Source organism: Tachysurus vachellii, chromosome 19 (genome assembly GCF_030014155.1).
Source record: "Tachysurus vachellii isolate PV-2020 chromosome 19, HZAU_Pvac_v1, whole genome shotgun sequence".
Lineage (NCBI taxonomy): Eukaryota > Metazoa > Chordata > Actinopteri > Siluriformes > Bagridae > Tachysurus > Tachysurus vachellii.
In genome coordinates this window covers 6,697,639-6,721,236 of record NC_083478.1, presented here as the reverse complement: position 1 = coordinate 6,721,236, position 23,598 = coordinate 6,697,639, and the positions used below count along the sequence as shown (strand labels likewise).

The 23,598-nt window shown below is 41.2% G+C and overlaps 1 protein-coding gene across 1 annotated transcript in view; it reads left to right on the top strand.

Moving 5' to 3' along the window:
• ctnnbip1 (catenin, beta interacting protein 1) overlaps window positions 1-21,946 on the top strand; it is a 31,111-nt gene extending 9,165 nt beyond the window's left edge. Inside the window, exons 2-4 of the mRNA XM_060894815.1 lie at window positions 3,195-3,312; window positions 3,435-3,525; window positions 19,877-21,946. Of these exons, the coding sequence (XP_060750798.1) occupies window positions 3,217-3,312; window positions 3,435-3,525; window positions 19,877-19,935 (246 nt within the window). The 5' untranslated portion in view covers window positions 3,195-3,216 and the 3' untranslated portion in view covers window positions 19,936-21,946. The remainder of the gene's footprint in view (window positions 1-3,194; window positions 3,313-3,434; window positions 3,526-19,876) is intronic.
• Window positions 21,947-23,598: the final 1,652 nt, after the last annotated feature.

The window sequence follows — 23,598 nt, the reverse complement described above, 5'->3', positions numbered from 1 at the left end:
ATAACTGTGTGTGTTTATAGACAACCAGAACCTTGCTAGCTAGCTATAATTACCTCAGTCTGTCAGTGTCTTTTAGACTAGTTATTGAATATTGTGTTGTTGTAAAGTGACCTTTAGCCTAACATTAGGCTTTATGAGTTAGTGTAATATATCGCTTCTTGGCTGAGCTGTTTTTGCTCCTAGATGCTTTTGTTTCACAATAACAGCACTTACGGTTGCTGAGCTTTTCAGTACGATTCAGGCTGCTGCAAGTGTCTGAGGAGATCACATGGCTATGTGCTTGCTTTTACTTGTTCGTTTTGGTTGTGGCTGAAACACCCTCTTAACTCGACAGGGTGTCCACATGCTTTTGGCCTTTAGAGTTTTTATTCTAAGGGAAATCGCAGCATACAAATTAGTAACAGGACAGATTAGACATGTTGGTTGTGGCCCAAATGACGTACTATGTGCTCTTCCATTTAGAGTATGAATTTTAGAAGGGTAGTTTAGTCTCAAATGGAACACTAAAGATTTTTTTAGTAACAGGAAGTGTAAGTAGTCAAACGCAAGGAACGTGACTCCGCTAGCTTTAGCAGAATACATGGATTTTTAAAATGTTATAATGTGTAATAAATCACACTACGTGGATTTACTTAAAAGACATTTTTCAAGACATCTTGTCTCCCAGAGTGTCTCATCCGGTGTCAGCATCAGAGCTGCGACCGCCGCCTTCTTCCTAAGAAAAGCTATGAACGTTGAGTGCATGAAGTTTCCAACATGCCACACGCGAATTAGCGCATTATTTGGGTTCTTGAAGTGACCACTTCTTCATCTTCCTCTTCTTGTAATTTTAAGGGTGAACAGACTACACTACTCACACTGTTTCTACTAAACAACGGTATAGAATAGTGCATACGTTTGCGATTTGGAATGCACTTATAGTGTCAATTCCACTGGTGTTGAATTCTAATTGTTTATCTCTGGAGAATTTCATACATGCAAAAAAAGATATATTACAATAGTTTTTTTTTATTATGCATTCATATTCATGATTTGTATGTTTTGTCCAACCTTAGTATTATTTTTTGACAATGGATGAAGCACTCGCGGCTTTTAGTCAGACTGCTTGTCGTCTACCTGCTCGTATACTTTACGAATTCGTTTCTGGCCCAAAGAACGGTTCTACAGACAGACCTGCGGACGACGAGCAGAGGAAAAGGCGTCGCTCTGAAACTGCGCTGTTTCCTCATTGTGTTTTCAGCACACAGTATCGGAGACTCTGGTGTCTCTCCCGATCTGTCAAGCTCATCTCTTGTGCTGGGCCCAGACATGATCAAATGAGCAGGAGGGAAAGAGGGAGGGAGAGAAAGACTCTGAAAATCTCTGAAGAGCTGCCTCCCCCTGAAGGTGTACCCAGTGTCTCAGCGGTGCAGAGATGACACATCGGTCCCTCTCTTCCTTTCATCTCTCTCTCTCTCTCTCTCTCTCTCTCTCTCTTGCATTCACTCTTCGTGCCAGCATTCATCATCCCCCACTCCTGCCTATAAAATGCCAGAGATGAGAGCAGATTTTTTTTTTTTTTTTTTAATGTGATGCAGTCCCTTTGACGCTGTGCCCTTTGGTGACTTCTGGATACAGAGCCTGCGGATGACTTTTTTTTTTTTTTTTTATTATTATTATTATTATTTCCCTGGGATTTTTTTCTCTGATCTTTATAAGCAAGAAAATGAATGCTTTTATAATAAACATGTTTTGCCCCAAGGAACAGACGAAGCATAAAGTCGTTGATTAGGAGACACGAGTTACTGTCATTTACAGCAAGCAGGATGCGTGATTGTCTTCATGTGGTATGTAGTGAAGAGACAGGGGATGCACCATCGTTTCAATCCAACATAACATCTCACAGCCTTTCAACATGCATTACCGAGTGTTTGAACAGATAAAAGGCTGTAGGTCATTGGATGTGGATTATTCAACAAATACATACATTTGCAGCTGTCTGTTTTTTCTCTCCGCCACTCTTTTTTTTTTTTGTCACCAGTTCTTTTGCATGGAAACGGTCTGAATCGTCAGGTTCATGACTGAAGGCTGCTACTTTGTTTGGTCATTATGTGATTAAATGAAAAGTGTGTTTCACGGCTTCAGCTTGAGAGGTTTTGAATAAAAGCTGACAAGGATATTGGTGGTAGGATATATCACCTGTCAGGCACAATCCTTTTTTGTTGTAATTTGCATTGCTTCTTCGCTTTTGTGTCATTAAAAGCGCTAGGCAGGGAGTCTGGCTGTAGAACTAGGCCATTAGTGAGCGAGCGAGCGAGCAAGTGAGGCAGGTAGGTAGTGAGAGTGGGAGCGGGCGAATCCGAGAACTCAAAGAAACCTGTATTAAATATACATTAAGTTTGCTCCTGCGCCATGATTTCTTTATGGTGTCTTTGGCTTCCATCACGGTGTATACGTTTGTCCGTATGGACATCCGTCCTGCATTTGTGTCTGTCAAAAGGTGGAAGATCCTGTTTTTTTTTGCAGTCTGCGCTCCCTTTAACATCTATTCAAACCCATTCGATAAGGAATATAACAATGCGTTTTTTTAAGGATCATTTGGTATCTTTGTCATGCTAGTAGACTAATAAATATCGTTATACATTGAAATTGCTAGTTTATTAGGGACACCTTCTACACCAGGACGTACAGTATAACATCCCACTAACCGATGTCAGGATTGGAACTCTGAGTCTCTCTCTCTTTTCTTTTGTGCCACAGGGAGCTATTATTTTCTACAGTTCAAGATAAATCAGTGGTCAGACCAAAGGTGAACAACTTCACACTTTTTTTTTTCAGGTTATCTTTGTCTTGGTGACCCGTGAATTCAGGAACCTCTGTATTTTTAGGCAGTAAGGGCTTGGGCTTTTTTGCTCAGTAACATCAGGAGCCACTCATTATTAAACAGCAGTATCTCCTGACCTGTTAGCTACCAGAAAAGTCTGTGTGGATCAGAGTAAGGGAAATTGAAATGGTACACTTGCATGATGTTCTGAGAATGTTGCACCACCCAAATAGCATCTTGTCAGGAATAGTTGAAAAGTTGTGCATGGCAACAAACTTTCTGTTTATCTGATAGGAATTCCTGATGATAATAATCTCCCATGGTTATGGACACCTTATGTCTTTAACCTTAAATATTATTATTATTATTATTATTATTATTATTATTTCAGTGGTGCTTCAGGACCAGGGGGGATGAACCGGGAGGAGGCCCCTGGCAAGTCTCCTGAGGAGATGTACATTCAGCAGAAGGTGCGAGTGCTCCTCATGTTGAAGAAGATGGGTTCAAATGTAAGTATGAGCTCAAACTCATTTTTTCATTACTTTAGTTAACAAACAGACATTTTCTTTGCACCACAAAGACTCTAGGCATCTCTTCTTAATCCTCTACGTTGCATGTTGTTCACTTGCAGCTGACGCCGAGCGAGGAAGCGTTCCTGCGGAACTATGCAGGCGTGGTGCACAGTCAGATGAGCCAGCTGCCACAGCACAATATAGACCAGGGTAAGCATTCACCAAAAACCAGCTAGCCTCTGTCAGACACACAGCCCGCGGGTGTAGAGCAAAGCTGCTTAATGATGCGGCTTGGTTATTACACTTGGATGTATTCATTTAGTCTCTTCAAGAGTTATTTGTTTGCTTTGTAATTAATAATAGCTGAAGGAAAGACGGCATTGTGGCCAATTTTTACTACCACAACAATACATATTTGTCCAGTTATTACTACTATGACACTGTATTGACCATATAGGTGAATAAAAACAATGGTACTAAACTGAAGTTACGAGTTAGTTAATGTTATCACTTACATTATAGTAGCTATAAACAGTCACTCTTTTAACAGTCTCTCTCTCTCTCTCACACACACACACACACTCTCTCTCTCCGTTTTTTTTCCTTCTTCCGATTAATAAAACCAAAAAACGCAGCTTGTAAGATCACTAAGAATCCAGATGTGCTAAAGCCCTCCTTTTTTGAAGACCTTCCTCAGTTTGAAACCTTATATCTTTACCTCTATCTGTTACATAGCACTAACACTTGAGACTCCTTACAAACATAATGAACAAAGATTTTCTAACATATCAACAGTTAATGCATTTACATCTGTTTATCTGGACCGTCCTCCATGCAAATCCCATTGAATGAGCTGTTACTGTAGAACCCAGCGTATTCATATTAAAACCATGTGATTTGCCTCGCAGCCAGCACTGTCACACTTGTGAGGAATAACACAAGACCGGCTGTGCATTTGTATCAAAATTATACGTGTTTGAGGCAACCGACACTCTTACCATAAATGTCTCCTAACGAAAAAGCGTCACAACGTTAACCATATTATTAAATAATTATTACACGTTCCTTTATTCAACACATTTGTTAATTTGTTTGTTACTAGTCTTAAGATCATGTGCTTCGCCGACGAACCAACCCCTGTCTATGATCTGTTACTATAGAAGCAATAATTGTTAATATATTGTTAATGTTACAGATGGAACTCATTTTCAGGATGTGCTCTGATATTTGAATAAAACACACATTCTGACCAATGGTTTATAGAAAATGAATCAGCACCTTCCGACCAATCAGATTACAGAATTCAACAGCAATGTAGTACAACTACAATTACATTTTTAATGAAGAATTGGCATTCATTGGGAAAAAAAATAAAAAAAAATTAAATTATTATATATAAAAACAGTTTAAAAATAAATACATGAATAATAATAATAACATTTAATAGTAATGCCTCTTTTTATATGCATGGTCATTTTCCTTATTCAACACCAGGGGGCATCATGCAATAAGAGTGTGAATATCGCTCTGGAGTAAGAGAATAAACAGTTTAAACTCCATCTGCTGCAGGGATTTTTTTCTTCTTTTCTTTTTGAAAATAGAAAACAAGCTCTAGCAATATGCTATTTTTTATATTTTAAATGGAAAGCATATTCGTGTTAAATGATCTGTTATTCCTATTGTAATTATTTGCAGTTGCATTCCTAAAACAATAACAGCAATGTTCATCAGAAATACAAATCAGGGAGGATTAGTTAAACATTATCTTAAACATAATGTCTGACGATATAGTAAAATTTTTCGCAATTATTTTGATGCGCTCAAAGCCCCTAAGTATCTGTCATTTTGTTGCTTATGTTTACAAAACAGCAATAATTCAGTTCATGGTTTTGTGCTCGATTGAAATTATTGGTTTTATTTGTAACTGAGTGTTCTTTAATGTCCAGTTAAGGTAATTACTGATGTTTACACCTTGCTAATGCATTTATTAGTCATAAAATGCATGAAGCTGAAAGGCCAGCTCACTGCAGAGTCAGGAGTAATGGCTGCATGCTTTTAGTCAAACAGGACAGGCATTAAAAGAAGTCCGTCTGCATGTGGCTTTAAATAAAAGCAGTGCTTAAAATGGCGGAGGTGAGTCTGGACTCACTGAGCCTTCCTTTAGGACGCTGCCTGTCTCTTAGCATTGATTTTCAGTGTGACTGCAGAGGAAGAACGAGGTTCACAGCCTCAGTATACGAGATGAGTTGTCCTTTTTTGGCACTGCAGAAAATGAACATTGACGTTCTGTCAGTTTGTGGTGATATGTGTTGTTCCCGCATATCTATATATAGAGAAATTAGAGCTCTGCAGCATTTGAGTGCCTGGATGCTTTTGCTTTATTTTATGATGAATAAAGATCATTTGCCACCATGTGGATTTACAGTGTCTCTGTGGTTAATGAGACCTCCGTACAGACTTCTAGTTTTTTTTGTCGATCAAATTAAAGTATGTGTGTGTGAGAGAGAGGAAGAGAGAGAATGTGTGAGAGAGTTTGAGTGTGTGTGCATGTGAGAGAGAAAGTGTGTGGGGGGGTAGTGAGCGAGAGGGTGTGTGTGTGTGTGTGTGTGTGTGTGTGTGTGTGTGTGTGTGTGTGTGTGTGTGTGTGTGTGTGTGTGTGAGATCAGGCCAGGGCTCCAGAGACCAGCCACTTGGGATGCCTCTTTCAGCTCTGTTCAGCTATTGTTCTCTCAAGTGAACAAACAGTTATGAAAGAGATTTTATTGAGTGCAAGTTGAAAATTAGGATTTTTTTTACATTCTCCAGCTTTTGCCTTCTGTATTAGACAATTTTCTCCTTTCAGAAAGTGACAAATGTGAAATTAGGGAGCTATTTATCGTATAAGCTGTCAGACTAGTTTCTGAAAACGGTTCCACAGGTTGACTAGAAAACTGCATTTCAAATGCTGTCAGATTGCTTTGTTTACTAGCAATATAGAAACTCATTTAATTGCCTAATTAGCATAAGCGAGAGTATTGAATTTATGCACTGTGATTTTAATTGATATTTGAGCCTTGACTTTTTTTTTTTTAAATTAAATTAAACTGGTCAGAATCTTAGAACAGGAGCATGATGGGTAGAGGATAGAGGTGTTAAAAATGTATGAAGGTCTGGAAGCTGCTCATTAACAAGCTGTGGGATGTTGGATGGTCAGCATATTAAGTAAATATATGCATATCTTTATGCATTCATTCATTTTCAAGTCTACATTTTATTCTGCAGGAATCTCATTATTCTGAGTGAGAGAGACAGAGCTTGAAATGAGGTGCGGGTGTGGTGCCGTGGTTGAGGGGCTTTGCTACACTTCCCAAAAGAAAAGCACAAAGGCTCTGGCTCTGGAATGAGCGTGTTAGCTTAGCGAGGCTGCTAGGGCCCATGGAAAGAACAACGGAGAGCAGAGCAGAACAGGGGTTTCCATGACGACCGCATTGGGAGGTGGAGCTCCCAGCGGACCGGGTTCCATGGAGCCGCGTGACTGTAGGAGGGAAGCAGGTCTCATTAGGACTGAAGGCAAGCTGGAGTGTTAATTACGGGCACATGGTGTGAGAGCCGCGTCACGCTCACTCTTTAGACGTTAAACACCCCACCCGTCGCACAGCGCCACACACACATCTAAAGGGTGTAATACCATACAATGCTTTATCGAGTGTAAAATCAATGTGGCTGCTCTTTTGGCATGGACCATGCTGCTCTATCAGACAGCGATTTTTAATACAATGCCTCATAGCACTGGACTCTCTGAGAAATAAAAGATAAGTCTTACGATAATTGTGCTAGACTAAACGTTCTACCCCACCAGAGTCAAAATGCTCCTCTGTCACTCGTCACTGCTAGTCTTTATAAGCCTCACAGACAGCGTAATCCTGAATTCCCCTTTTTTAATAACACCGAGACACAATAGGAGGCCTTGGGACTTTTCACAGCTAAATCCGTGAGTCATGCTTTCCAGAAAACATCTCAGTATGTAAATAAATCTTCTGTAGATTATACTGGGTCACTGTAGCTGTACTAAATGAAATCCTATGACTCAGGCATGTCTGTCCAGTGTGCAGACTACACAAAAACACATTAATGTAGACTTCCAATAGGAATCCTATGGTCATGATTGATTATTGACTCTAGAGTCTCGCTGCATTTGGAGGACGGCCGCGGCTTTTTTATTTTGCCTTTTTTTTTTATTTGGAAAGCCTTATTTGGAAGTTTCCTTACTCCCAATATCTCTTGATGAGGTCTAATCCTAGAACAATGTTAATATAACGATTAGCTGTTTGAGATGGAGTGACTTGCTGTTGTGGCTTCTTTTAAACACGAGTTTGACTGACGATGACGGTTTCTATCCATCAGTGAAAGTCAATAGATTTGCTAAGGTCTCTGTCATGAGTCACGTTTGTTTGATTTAACCATGTTTAAGTATTAGTGCTCTGTGTGTGTGTGTGTGTGTGTGTGTGTGTGTGTGTGTGTGTGTGAGAATCTGAGGGAGAGTGTGAGATTGTCTGTTGACTCTGCACACTCCCTGAGCATGATTTATCCCTCCTCGCCTCACTCCGGCATGCTTCCTGAAATGGCTGTCTAATCCTGGCTGTGCTGTTCTGATGCTATCAGCTACTGTAGCAATACTCAGAGTTTCTTATTCCTGTCCTGTCATCAATGCTGCGTTGTAATTGTTAATACACCTGAATTTAGGAAAGAGATTGTGCCGGTGTGTCTGCAGAAATAAATAATTAAGGATTATGTAAAAATATATCCAGTGTAAATGAGCTGAAGGTTAGGTTATAATTATTGCGACGTGGGTTTAGTGAAATGAAAGAGACCTTCAGAGGACTGTGATATGTTAGAAATTAATAGTTACTGTATGCTAGAGGTTGAAAAAGGTTGATGAAAGCTGATGAAGGGGAAAGAATTCTAATAATAGGTAGATAAGGAGATAATTTAATTGAGAGAGGTGGCAGATCGAGAGCTAAAGAGCTGATAGATGGTGCAGGTAGCAGCTGTTTGTTCATAGGCGCTCGCAACCTACCGGGTGGTGATGCAATCCGATCCGGAGCTGTTGCTAGGCAACAGCCCTGCAGGGTCCTGACGTCCGTGCAGCGCTCGCTGCTGTGTCTGTGACTCGACGTGTTTTAGAGGAAGAGGCATGGACAAGTGAAGCTCAGCCAATGCATACACTACATTTATTCACATGCACTTCACCTTGTGTGTGTGTGCGTGCGTGCGTGCGTGCGTGCGTGCGCGCGTGTGTGTGCGTGTGCGTGTGTGTGTGCGTGTGTGTGTGCGTGTGTGTGTGCGTGTGTGTGTGCGTGTGTGTGTGCGTGTGTGTGTGCGTGTGTGTGTGCGTGTGTGTGTGCGTGTGTGTGTGCGTGTGTGTGTGCGTGTGTGTGTGCGTGTGTGTGTGCGTGTGTGTGTGCGTGTGTGCGTGCGTGTGTGCGTGCGTGTGTGCGTGCGCGTGCGCGTGCGCGTGCGCGTGCGTGCGTGCGTGCGTGCGTGTGTGCGTGCGTGTGTGCGTGCGTGTGTGCGTGCGTGTGTGCGTGCGTGCGTGCGTGCGTGCGTGCGTGCGTGCGTGCGTGTGCGTGCGTGCGTGCGTGCGCGTGTGTGTGCGCGTGTGTGTGTGCGTGTGACCTCTCACGTCCTTGTGCAAGCATGAGTTATGTTACTCAATCATCATGATGCAGGAGTTACACTTACTGATAAAATCGCAGTCATCGTTGACAGGAATCTAAACTAAACTGCAATCTAAAATCATTTGAATCTAAATCTTCAGATGTTTTACAATTGAGCAAACCCCCCCCCCCCCCCCCCCACACACACACACACATTTACATTTACAGCATTTGGCAGACGCCCTTATCCAGAGCGACGTACATAAGTGCTTAAATCTCTAACATTGAATACATTAATGCTGGATCACTAAGTTACATACTTAAGATACCATGAGTTTAAAACATTTGTTCAAAGTTACAATGAAAGTGTCAAAGGTGTGTTTTTTTTTTTTTTTTTTTTTAAAAAATGCAAAAGATAATGAAAGAAGTGCTAGTTGAAGTGTTTCCTGAATAAGTAGGTCTTCAACCGCCGCTTGAAAATAGCCAGTGACTCAGCTGTCCGGACCTCTAGGGGAAGTTCGTTCCACCACCTTGGTGCCAGTACAGAGAAGAGTCTTGTAGTATACTTGCCTCTTACCCTGAGAGATGGTGGAACCAGTCGAGCAGTGCTGGTAGATCGGAGGGTGCGGGGTGCAGTGCGAGGAGTGATGAGGGCTTTGAGGTAAGAGGGAGCTGGTCCATTTTTGGCTTTGTAGGCCAGCATCAGTGTTTTGAATCTGATGCGTGCAGCTACCGGAAGCCAGTGGAGGGATCGCAGCAGCGGGGTGGTATGAGAGAACTTTGGCAGGTTGAAAACAAGCCGGGCAGCTGCATTTTGGATCATTTGCAGAGGACGGATTGCGTTCATATGTAGACCTGCCAGCAGTGCATTGCAGTAATCCAGTCTAGAAATGACAAGAGACTGAACAAGTACCTGAGCAGCCTGTGTGGACAGAAATGGTCGAATCCTTCTAATGTTGTAGAGAAGAAACCGACATGAGCGAGTCACATTAGCAACATGAGAGGAAAAGGACAGTTGATTGTCCATGGTTACCCCAAGGTTGCGAGCTGTGGCTGACGGGGAGATCAGATCGTTGTGTAAGGATATAGCAAGATCATGACCTGGGGATGAATCACCTGGGATGAAGAGCAGCTCAGTTTTGCTAGGATTAAGCTTTAACTGATGAGCAGTCATCCATGATGAAATTTCTGCCAGACATGCAGAGATCCGGTCAGAAGCTGTGGCATCTGCGGGTGGGAAAGAGAAGATAAGTTGTGTATCATCAGCATAGCAGTGGTAAGAGAACCCATGTGAGGAAATAACTTCACCAAGAGAGTGAGTATACAGGGAGAAAAGAAGAGGACCAAGTACTGAGCCTTGTGGGACGCCAGTGGAGAGTCTGCGTGGAGCAGATGTCACTCCCCTCCATGTTACCTGATATGAGCGTCCTTCCAGGTAGGAAGCAAACCATTCCCAAGCTGATCCGGATATCCCAAGACTTCTGAGGGTGGCTAAGAGAGTCTTATGGTTGACCGTATCAAACGCTGCTGAAAGGTCAAGGAGGATAAGGACGGATGAGAGATTGGCTGATCTAGCAGCATGTAGTTTCTCAGAGACATCTAAAAGGGCTGTCTCTGTGGAATGAGCTGCTTTAAAGCCAGACTGGTTGGGGTCTTGGAGGTTGTTCTGTGAGAGATAGACAGACAGTTGATTAAAGACAATGCGTTCAAGAATTTTTGAAAGAAACGAGAGAAGTGATACCGGTCTGTAGTTACTGATGTCTGATGGATCCAGAGCAGGTTTCTTCAGGATGGGAATAACCCTTGCTCTCTTGAAGGTAGTTGGTACCTGACCAGATGCTATGGATCTATTGGTGATAGTTGTAATGAAGGGCAGAAGGTCTTGCGAGATGGTCTGCAGCAAAGTGGAAGGGAGTGGATCCAATGGGCAGGTGGTAGGATTGCAAGACTGGATGAGTTTTAGAATCTCTTCTGCTGTTACAGTTGAGAAATGTGACAACAAAGGTGTAGGGGAGTCCATACTCTGAGATGTAGGTGCAGTCGGGGCTGAAGTGAAGGTCCGGCAGATTTCCTCAATCTTCTCCTGGTAGAAAGAAGCAAAGTCTTCTGCAGTCAGGGAGGATGAAGAAGGTGGAGCCGGGGGGTTGAGCAGAGAAGAGATGATGTTGTGGAATTTCCGAGGGTCATGTGAGGAAGCTTCAAGCTTTTCCTTGTAGAAGGAAGTCTTGGCAGAAGTCACATCTGAGGAGAACTTGGCCATGAGTGTTCGGTAAGAATCAAGATCTGCATCAAGTTGTGATTTCTTCCACTTTCTCTCTGATGATCTTAGCTCTCTTCGATTGTTGCGCAGCATATCTGAAAGCCAAGGAGCAGAACAAGAAGTTTTCTTGGGTTTAGTGGACATAGGGCAGAGGAAGTCCATAGTTGAGGAAAGAGATGAGAGGAAAGTATCTGTGGCCGAGTCCAAGGGCAGTGAGGAGAAAGACTCAGGATCAGGAAGGGAAGAAAGAGTGCCAGAAGCTACAGAAGAAGGGGAGACAGAGTAAAGGTTGCGGCGGGTAAGAGCGAGGGGGTGAGAGGTAGTTTTAGGTAGGGTAGGGAGAGTGATGGTAAAGGATACCAGGTGATGATCAGAGACGTGTAGTGGGGTAGCAGTCACGTCTGTAGCTGGAGAAGGACGGGTGAAAACCAGGTCCAGCACATTGCCTCCTTTGTGTGTGGGGATGTAGCTGTTGAGTGTGAGTGTGAATGAGTCAAGAAGAGACAGGAGGGAAGAAGAATGTAGCTTGTCAGAGGGGAGGTTGAAGTCACCAAGCACTGTCAGGGGGGAGCTATCAGAAGGGAAAGCACTAAGCAGTGTGTCCATTTCTTCCAAGAAGTCACCTAGGGGACCAGGAGGGCGGTAAACAACAATGATAACAAGGTTAATTGGAGAGGTAACTGAAATGGCATGGAATTCAAAAGAGGAGATGGTTAAATGAGACAAGAGGAGAGGTGTAAAGCACCATTTCTTTGACAGCAATAAACCTGTACCACCACCCCTGCCTGTTTCTCGTGGTGAGTGAGAGAAAGCATGGGCAGAGGATAAAGCAGCTGGTGTAGCAGTGTTCTGTGGGGATATCCAGGTCTCTGTTAGCGCAAGAAAATCAAAGGAGTAATGGGAAGTTAAAGCAGAGATAAAATCAGCTTTTTTCACAGCAGACTGGCAATTCCAGAGCCCACCTACCACCACTGTTTGAGACTTACACAACAGAGGAGGGTAGATGAGGTTACTGGGATTGTGACCTCTGCTCTGTGGACGAGAGTGTCTGCGAGTGTAGGAATTGAGTACAGAGATGGGTTTAAGGCACATATTTGCAGTCAAGAGTGAGAATTAAGGTATGGTAGAATATAGCAAAACAGTATTAGACACAAAGTTTACAATGAGAGAGAGAGAGAGAGATACTTACAAACCGCTACAGACGCTAGCGTCTGTAGCGGAGAACCTTCAATTTAAATAGGTAAGCCCTGCCCCCAATTCACACCTTAAGGTAGACTGAAACTACTCCTGATTAATCAGCTGAGAGAACAACAAGGACACACACACACACACACACACACACTCACTGATCATTTTGTTCAATTTCTGAAGTCTAGTTTTTGAATCGGTATAAAACAGGTTTTCTTTTCTCTCAGGTGCTACTGAGGAAGTGTTAGAAGTGAGTAGGATGCGATACAGTGCAGCTCCTCATAGGGCGTGTTGTATGAAAGTTCAGCGAACTCTATGTATCCAGATGATGCAAAACAAAAGTGGGTCTCATTATAGATTCATTAATGCACCCCTTCTTTCACCTACCTTGTTGAAAATGTCAGGTCCTTGAGTTGCAATGACTCAGGCCCTGTAAACAAACCAAATTAAAAAAGAGCTTAAAGTGCACAGTGGTGATGCATGTGTTTTATTACATTTATCCTGCTGTAGGTTTTTTTTTTTTTTTTTTTTTACCCCCAGGAGGAAATTACAGTGCATGTTTGAGCTCAGTAGTGAAAAGAAAAAAATCTCACTATGCACACAGAGGTCAGATCTAATCATATTCTGGAAACATTGTCGTTATAATAGAGCTTATATGAGAAATCCGTCCTTTCATGCTTTCCAGCATGGTTCAGATCCCATGAGGATAGAGATACAGTGTGTCCTTGAATTCTCCTTTTCTTTTCTTTTTTCTGAACATTTCAGCTGCCTTTTGTGTTTTTCGACAGCTTGCAGTAAATATTGATTTCTTCAGCTGCATAGTAATCTGAACCGTGTAAAGTCTTTACGCCCTATATTAAGCATTTGAAATTAGAGGAGGAAAAAGACGAAACAGACAGAATTTATAATCACAGAACCGACCAGACCAGAGTTTCTGCTGTAGGTCCCAAGACGATCTGATTCACTTTGATGTAGGGTTCACACATACGAACAAGAAGCTACAGCATGACCTACGAACCGAAAGATTAAACGTGTGTGTGAATCGTTGCTTTATACGTCACCAGTAGATCAGTGCTGCGGTTTGATAACTGATGAACTGGTTCCAGAAATTAAGGCTATAGGTCACATTTACATGAATAAATGCTTGAATAAACTGAAAGATTTTTTCAAGTGTTTGAATATGTGGCCAAAAATATGTGCACACCTGACCACTCCTACATGTGGGCCTTCCACAAAGTTGTAAAGGATGCCATTGTATGCTGTAGTATCACTGGAACGAAGAGGCCCAAACATGTTCCAGCATGACGATACCCATGCACACAAAGAGAGCTCCATAAAGACAAGGTTTACCAAGTTCGAAAAGAACTCGAGAGCCCTGACCTCGTACCTAATGAACTCCTTTGGGATGAATTAGAACACAAGCCTCCTCACCTGACTTCAGTGCCTGACCTCACTAATGTTCTGGAGGCTAAATGGGACCAAATCCACACACTCCAAAATCTAATTAAAAACCTTCGCAGAATCACGGAAACTGCTGAAGATGTGCATGGATTCGGAGTGGGATGTTCAAAAAGTGTACATGACTGCGATGGAGAAGTGTCCGGATACTTTCGGCCATTTAGATCGTTTAATAAAGTTGTGTGTGAATATTTTAGTAGGCCAAACTAAACCAAAGAATTTCTTCCAGATTTAGAAAAGTGTCCTTTACACATTTTCTCCGTAGTAAAATGTGTATGTTGTGTATGAATGCCAATCACTCGTAAATTACCAGTTACCAAATCTCCGTAAAAAAACTCACAAAGAGATGAAAACAGAAAGGTTAAAATGATGTATGCTAAATCTCCCAGTAATGCAGCCCGGCCACCGTACCGCATTAGCTACAACAGGCACAAACTAACCCTTACTTCTATTATAGGGTGCCATTTTCTTTTGAAGTTAATTCCAACAAAGCTTAATGAGGGTCTTAAACAAAGATTCTGGCGTATGTACCGAGTACTGTCATACCTCATAAGCGATCTCTGTGTGATCTGAATGGAAGGGAGGGATGAAAGACAGGGTGAGCAGACATAAAAGGACCTTCCTCTGCCTGCATCCCTGCTTATTAGGCTTGGGTCATGTAAAGAGACGTTCTAATGATTGCTGTGATTTGGGCTGAGCAGACAGCCAATTCTGTCGTTCTGTGCCAAGCACTAACCTCGCAGGAACAGGCCTCCACCCCCTCGAACATGTGTGCACCCATCCACAGTCCGGCGGGCACTTGTGTGTTTGATAGTGTGCCCTACTTATTTCTGTGTATATAATTAGATTCATCAAACCAGGCAGTGTTACCAGTGTTGCTCTTTTTATAGAAGAAGTGTAGAGAAACAAAGGCACGTTTTCTCTCAGAAGAACCACTTAAAAGGTGGCTTATAATCTGTCTAGCGGCTAGAGACCACTTCGGTTCCAAGCCTGATTTTTAATAAAGTCTTTCTGAGCTTGTCAAGTAACAAATTACACCTAGACATAGATGTTGACTTGGTTATGTTACAACCTTTATTTAATCCCATTATGGTTTTTTGGATATGTACGAATCACCAAATACATCCAGAATGTCTTTTTTTGCTACTGTGTAAAATATATAAAATGTTTGTGTGACATCTAAATTGTGTGAATTATTAAAGTATGGAACAGAGAAAACAACAAAGTGATGTGATTAAACACTGTCCAGCAGCCAGCTATATCTACTGGGAGTGATCTAAGGGTTGTCTGGACGTGGGTTAATATTTTAAACATTTTTGATTGACAACCCCTTGTGCTTAGCGAAGAGGTATGTCTCGGTGATCGTTTAAAGCCACCCAGTGACTTAGTTGTTCAGATAATCAGAATTTCTTGGTGCCAGTAGAAAGTCTTCCTTGTGGGAATAAGGTACATTATGTAGTTTCATAAGTTCCTACAGGTCGGTATTTGGTGGTGTTTGGCTTTGTAAACAAGCCAGCATCTGTGTTTGAAAACTGATGTCACCAGCTGCAGGGAGCCAGTGGAGGGAACGCAGCAGTGGGGTGCTGTGAGAGAACCTGGAGATTATGTTGAAAAGCCAATTAACTTCAACCTAGAAATGGCACAGTTTTGTAAAATAAGAATTAGCTTCTGGCAGTGATTCGTTTCTTTTCGTATCAGATTCGTCGTTCATGCAATTTTCTCAGAAATGTTTTCCATCCTTTTGCAGTTTTGTGTTTTCTTTTTATTTTTTATCAGCATGTCTTAAGCCTTTAAAAATAGTGCAAGTTCCTGAGTGGTGAAGCTGATAAGCTCTAATCACTGAGTGGTTGTGAATTTAAATTTCATTGATGTCACATCCATCCATGCTCTCTGAGTGGGAAGTTGGAGGTATGACATTACTGTCTTCCTCGTCACAGCGACATCCAGAGTCTGTGAGATCATGTATGCAAAAGTGGGCAAATAGGACTTTCTTTCAAGTGTGAAGTTTAAATCAGAAGTTTAAAAGGAGACAGAAGATCAGACTAAAGTCAGCTTTTACAAGGTCATGAATGTCTGCTTCACATTCACACAGGTATAAGATTGAATCCCAACAGTGCCACAATTATGACTGAGATCCTGAGAGCTAAACAAGCTGTGCTTTCTGTATTTGGAAGCAGGCAGATGACCTGCTCCGCTGAGTGTTATGGTGGCCTGTGACACAGGAACAGACCTGTTTACGCATCTCTGCAGTAAAGTCATTTTACTGTTAATGGATGTAACATGATTGGCTGATCTGCCTGGTAGGTGTGATTTGGAAGGGGACCTAAATGGGGAGAAATAGAAATAAAAAATAATGCAAATTTTCCATTTCTGGATAACTTTATCCAGAACTTGAACACGTTATCTTCATTTACAGTATGATGTACACACCTTGTACTTCACGTTCTCCTACCTGCACATGCTCACGGATTCAGATCAGAGTAGCTACTTATGACCAGCTACTTCACATTAAAGGTATCAAAACGGGACCAAGTACCAGTAGACATTTTTCCCCCAAAGTACTTATTTTGTGCAGATGTACACCCACACTGAAGAACACTGACCTAATTAGAAAGCACTCATGGATTGTCACGTCCCAGTATGTAATATGCAAATGCAGTTGATTTCTTTGGCCAAAATTCAGGTTATTGAATCTCTTTTGGCAGCAGCACTTTTCTTTTGGGAACAGAGAGAGTTTTGGGTCAGTTTTTTTTCAGACTTGGCACCAAGCGCAGCCGCTTTATCGTGCTGCTGACAAAGACGAATTCGCTTCAGCAAACGGCTTTGGTGGAAGTCTCAAAGTATATGAGAGCGCTTCTCTTATAACCAACATGCTTCTTAACCTTCAGACATGCATGCTGTCTAGAATAACATTCAGGAGCTCAAATTTGTGCTGATTATTTAATACAATTGTTTCTATTTGAACAGCTGGAAGCACAGATCCTGTTGCCAGGCTGCCAGTCTGAGTTTGTTGTCAGAGGATCGACTGAATCTGTGATGTGGGATTTGAATTGATTAGCGCTCACCTCTGTAAGTCTGGACTAATACCTGACTGAAATCACAAGTGCTTCATGATTTGTCATCTTTTAACCAGCTGGCTCCAAATGAAGCAAAAATGAGGTATTTAGTTTCCAGTGGAGTTTCATTATTGGTGCAGGGCAACTGTAGAAGCCCCTGTGTTGTAGCAGTACACAAGCAACACGACTGAAAGGTCTGTGTGTTCATGCGCACGCCGACGGATGGACTCGTCTATATCGTCTCGGTTAAATGCTGCCTTTTTCTCTCTCTCTCTCTCTCTCTCTCTCTCTGATTTTGACCAGCACCGTATACTGTAGCTCATATACATTAATGAATAGTCTAGAGGAACTGTGGTTTAACTAAAACCCTAGTACTGTTAAGGTCCTGCAGCATGCCTGTGTCAGATCTGGTTAACCTCTACATATGCTGGAAAGAGGAGATCTGAACTCCATGTGATCTTTACACCAATACAGCATTTGTTTGACTGTATATTTGTAATCACACCCTCTAGTGTCACCCATATGAGGATGGGTTCCCCTTTGAGTCTGGTTCCTCTCAAGGTTTCTTCCTTACCAATTTAAGGGAGTTTTTCCTCACCACTGCTGCCTGAGTCACCTCAGACTTGCTCATTGGGGATAAATACATACACATACATACAAACATACTGTGTACACACTGTGAACTATATATATATCTTGAATTTTTATTATATTAATTCTTTATATTTCTCCTTATGTTTACCTTCTGTTCTATGTTTATGTTCTGTAAAGCTGCTTTGAGACAATGTCCATTGTAAAAAGCGCTATACAAATAAACTTGAATTGAATTGAATAATCGATGATGGATATCTTAGAAAGATCTTAATATACAGATATCAAGCTACAGAAAGATTGTCTTTATTGATCATTCATTTTTGTATTGTAAAAAAATCTATGAAAGAAGTTAGGTTTTATATAATAATCACTTTTTTTGCACACTATTGAAATGGCTAATTATTCAAGTTATGAAAAAAAGATAGATGAATAGATAAATTGTTCATGTTATACTTTAAGTTTTTTGGGGTTTTTTCCTCCTCCCCTTTTTTTCAGATACAATTTGGCAAATGAAACATTCCTGTACAGTTTTATTGAAAGTGAGTGTGTGCTTCTGTGAAACAAAATCACTCACTATTTATCTCAGAATTCCAGCTTGTTAAAGGTGCGGTGCACGTTGTTTGAGAAATGTTTCAGAAAACTGAGTCGGGCCGACAAACAAAACAAGCGTGTAGCCAATGAGCAGAAAGGGGCGTGTCTTGTCAATATGCGGCGGAGAGAGTGTTCAGTGCGCATGTCTGACATTAGCCGAAAGCGGTTGAAACATTGACATGGCGGATAAAAACAAAAAGTGAAAAAAGGCTTACGATAAGGCAAGAAGCAGGACTCGTGTTAATATAGGATCAGCTTTCCAGCTCTGGAGAGAACTGAACGTCTTACATGTGAAACAGAGATAAACCTTTCACAGTACAACACACAGTACTACAAAAACACATTTGTATTACCATAGTATTACTCATTGAGTTAATTTATTGATAAAAATATCCCCTCGGCCGGCTGCCCCAGCAGGTTCCGCCATAATAGTTGCCTGGGTTGCGTATGTATGTGTGGGGCGGAGCTATCAAAATAGGGGTGACTCCCATTTGGGTGAGGGGCGTGTTTGTTTTGGTGATTTCAAATGTCGTGCACCCCACCTTTAATAAGATCACATGATTTTTTTTTCTTAGATATTAGACAAATCACGGTCAGTGATGGATATGAGTGGGATTGAGAATACAGAACAAATGGGTGATATGCTTGTATGACATCATTTATCCAACAAATATACTATAATTACGATTACTATTCTTAACCAGCTGTGGGAAAAAACAACAATCCAAATCACCGTGAGCTTTAAGCATGTGGCATTGTGCAGTTGAACAGATCTGTCGGAGAGGATGAACGAGTAGGTTTGGAGGAATGTACAGGGGAGCGTTCTACATGTGGGACGATATTCTAACTGAAAGTCTGTAAAAGCTGTTGAGAGAGGTAAAGGATGGGGATCAGATTATTAGGATATTTATATAGCATTCAGAAAGCAACAATGCTAGGAGAGTTTGAGAAGATGACGAGACATCTATAAACTACACACACTTTTACTGTCTTATGGCTGCAATTTCTCTGTCTGTCCTTGTACCACGTCCTTGTATGGCATTGTTCCAGATCTCACTCTGGTTTACTGAGGTGCAGTTATGTGGATGGCAGGTTTGATGGCTGTCAGTAACTGTGTTGTTATTGCTGTTTATTAGGTGAGGATCTTCTCCAGCAGTGGCGTGTATGTCTGTTAGAAACAGGTGTTCTGTGAAAGTAATGTCTGAGAAAAATGCTGAAGAACAGCAGGAGCTTGTGTTTTGCTTTTTTTTCCCCCTGAGCTTTAACTTTTATAATGAAAATCTTAGTGTCCTTCATGCTCTTATCTAAGTGCTGGGCACAAATAAACAACTGCAACTTGTGAGTGAGACATCAAGTGTGTGTGCACTAGTGTCTGCATGACTCTTTGTCTCCTTTTCTTTCTCTCTGTCTCTCTCTCGCTGTGTGTGTGTGTCTCGTCTGTCTGTGTCTGTGTGTGTGTGTGTGTGTGTGTCTGAGTCTCTGAGTCTCTGTGTGTGTGTCTGAGTCTCCCTCTGTGTGTGTGTGTGTGTGTGTCTGAGTCTCTGAGTCTGTGTGTGTGTGTGTGTGTGTGTGTGTGTGTGTTTGTGTGTGTTTGTGTGTGTGTCTGAGTCTCTCTGTGTGTGTGTGTGTGTGTGTGTGAGATTTGCCCTGAACAGTTATTTTAGGAGTGTCACCTTCTTATTCCCTGTGTCTGTGTGAGAGAGTGATAGTATTTGCTCTTGGTTATATCAGAAGTGTCACCTCTCTAACTGTCGTGCGTGTGTGTGTGTGTGCATCAGGTGCGGAGGACGTGGTGATGGCCTTCTCTAGATCAGAGACGGAGGATAGGAGGCAGTGACCTCTGACCTCGCACTGCAGCAGCTCCTGACTCCATCTGACCCTGAGCCTGCTGAGTGGCGGAGAGAGAGAGAGAGAGAGAGACGGACTGAGAGTGAGACAGATGGGATAGGAGTAAGTCTGTCCTTCAACTGTCGCTCTTCCTCATTCCCTCCTCTTCCTCACACTAAGCGTCAATCCAGCAGCCAAGCTCCAGCGGCTTAGATCCTTCAGCACAGCAGGCTGACACATGAGTCAGAACGAGTGACCTTTTTATTTTTAACTTTTTTTGTGTGTGTGTTTTGTGCGAAAATGTGTGTGTGTGTGTGTGTGTGTGTAAGTGTGGCTGAATGGACCAAGAGCTTCATTTGTCTGGTCAAACCAAGAGCAAAGCTGGGATGAATGGAGATAAAGGGACTTAAATGGGGTTGGTTTCAGGTGTGTGTGTGGGTGCTCTAGAAGTCACTGTGTGTGTGTGTGTGTGTGTTTGTGTGTGTGTAATCCTCACATCATTATCTCATCATGTGTTTGTGCAAGATGTTGAGGATGCTACTGCACTACATCAGTGTGTGTGTGTGTGTGTGAGAGAGAGAGAGAGAGAGAGAGAGATCCACGTTTTTCACATACAGCTGTTTAAGACTCATTTAGTAATATCATCTTTGGATTAATGTGAAATTTCCTAACCGTTTTTATTTTAAGGACGACACAAAAAATACTAGTGAACAAATTGTGCCAACTGTCTTTTATTGTAGAATGAATTTTTTGTAACGTATCTAATGAATGTCTCCGGTCCTTATTTATTTTTTCTGATATTAATGTTAAAACTGAACATGATCAGTAACCCCTTAAGGTTTATTCAGCAATTTGCAATAACACTATTAGACCAGTGATCTCTTTTCACATCATCGCTTATTTCAGGGGTTTTTCACTTCTTATAAAAGGGATATATGTGGAAATTTTGTGAAAGGGGAAACTCTGTTGTAAAACCTTTATGATTCCTCCTTAAGGATAACTGACAATCCTGAAGAAATCACAGAGTGTCCCATATAAATCTTGCTCATAAACTCCAACCTTTTTTTTTTTTTTTTTTTTTTTTTTTGCTTATGGGACATCCTGTAGATTTCTGCTATTTATCTAGGAGTGTACATTCATAACCAGTTAGTTCTTGTCAGGTTATAATGTCTCGTCATAAAAAGGGAATCTTTTTAACACACTTTCAAAGTTTCCAAGCATTTTTTTTTTTTTACCTCTACACTGAAATTACTTCGGCTTGAAACCCCCCCCCCCACCCCTTTTTCTGACCTTTTAAATAAGATTTATGACTTCATCAGTATTTTAATGTGCATACATTAAAAAAAAAAAAACTTTGTTAACTTGCGTGACTGTAACGTGGTGTATTGAAACGACGCATGCTGAACTTGCGATTTTTACGGTGTACATTCACGTAGAACTCCTAAGTCTTGCCACAACAAACATTTGATGGATATTTTTGATATTTGTGGAAGCTAGTCATTTTCTTTGAAACGCGTCTTGTTCAATATCCTGTTGGCAATAAGTCGTTAGCCGAATCTCCGAGTTTACATCTAACAAGGCTCACTCACTTTTTTTTTTTTTGGCAACTTCATCACCAGTAATGAGGATGTCTTTGTAATTGTGTTTACTGTTTTCTATGCATTTTTGTTCTTAAAGGATAAAAGCTTTTGATGTGCATGTAGAACGCACATATCTAATGAAGAACCTTGGTTCTCTTGGTTAAGTTAAAGCCCCTTATAGAGATCTCTCTTGGGTTAAAATTTAAAATTTTTCTATTTTTTTTCTCTTATTTTCTTAGTTTTTCCACCATCATGTCAGACCAGATTCGCCTTCATGTCTACATTTTTCTTTGTTTTACGTTAAAGTCAATTGTGCTGGTTGATTTTGTGATGGTTACATTATTGCCGTTTGAGTTTGAATTTTTTTCCCTATATGGCTGCTTCCATGTCCTTTGACTTTAATGCTTCCAAAAGCTGATCCATTAAAGGAGTTAAGGCTAACGGTTGTGTGTAGTGTTTCATTCTAGTGAGAAATTTAAAGTGGGGAAAACTGGCAGCACTTCATCACACACATCATCAGGTCTGTTACAAACTCATATGGCTCTCTCGCAGAGTCATGGACTAAAGGATGTGGCAGAAACAAAGACGTGCTGTTATCAGAAAAGAGTCAACAATGTTGTGGGATGCAGAAGCAGGTTTTCTGCAAATAATGACCGATTTAAATTTATTAATCTACAACATGTCATGTTTTATGGATTCTTTGAAGTTAAACATCTGCACCAGGAGTTAGTTCTTATTACTTACATCCGAGCTCTAATGTGTTAGAAAATGCTAACACTGAAGACTCCTTCCATAATTGTTCAACAAACATCTGCTTATAGAAACCTTCACTATATTTACAACTTGATCAACAAACCAACCAAAAAAAAAAACAACCAACCAAATCTTAACCAAGTTCTATACTGGTCTTTTGACCTAGTTAGAGGATTCAGAAGCTGCACAGACAATACAATCAATGTTCAAGGCAAAGGGTATATAAGGGTTATATAGGCAAAGGATAAGGGAAAATCTTGTCAAAGAACATTTATATTATATCCAGAAAATGAAAACATTTTACCATGAAGGTAAAATGTTAATGAAGGTAAAAATAATGAAAACGTAGGGATGTACAAACATTTGCACTTCACTGTAAGTAGGTAGCTGGATAGATGCAGGACATACTTGGTAAACGAAACCAAAGAGAAGATGAGAGGTGTTAGGTGCAACTTTTGTTCTATATTTCATAAGACAAATTAAAGGACATGGAAAAAAAATTTAGTATATACAATGTAGAAAAAAATTAAAGGGATTCGTTCACTCCCACCAGGATAGAATATACAGGAAATAAATTAGAATGTTGTGAAAAGTTCATTTATTCAACTCAATTAATGAAACTTGTGTATTCTATAAATTCAGTACACATAGACTGAAGTCCTTGGTACTTTAAAATGTGATGATTCTGGCTCACATTTAACAAAAACCCACCAATTCATCATCTCAATAAATTAGAATACTTCATAAGACCAATAAAAAATTTTTTTTAGTGAATTGTTGGCCTTCTGGGAAGTATGTTCATTTACTCTATATGCCAGGGGTGGCCAACCCGCGGCTCCCGAGCCGCATGCAGCTCTTTGCCCGGTTTCATGCGGCTCTTACGTTCATATCAAAGTTTGTATTTGTGTCTATTTATTCTGCGTGTTCGCTTCACTTGAGTTCAATACGGTATTTTCGTCAAACACACATGTGAGTGGGATGAAAATATCTCAAAGTTTCCCAGTAGGGATGATCTTCCCAGCAAAATCATTTGAGTAAACAATTTGTGTCAAGTTCGCTCTCAAAATGGCAGGGAAAAAAGGTGACGATCATGTGTGCCCATGTGTATGATGTGGCTCTTTGCGGTAACACAGTAAAAAATGTGGCTCTTGGTCTCTGACTGGTTGGCCACCCCTGCTATATGCACTCAATACTTGGTAGTTGCTCCTTTTGCTTTAATTACTGCCTCAATTCGGCATGGCATGGAGGTAATCAGTCTGTGGCACTGCTGAGGTGGCATGGAATCCCAGGTTTCTTTTACAGTGGCCTTCAGCTCATCTGCATTTTTTGGTCTCTTGTTT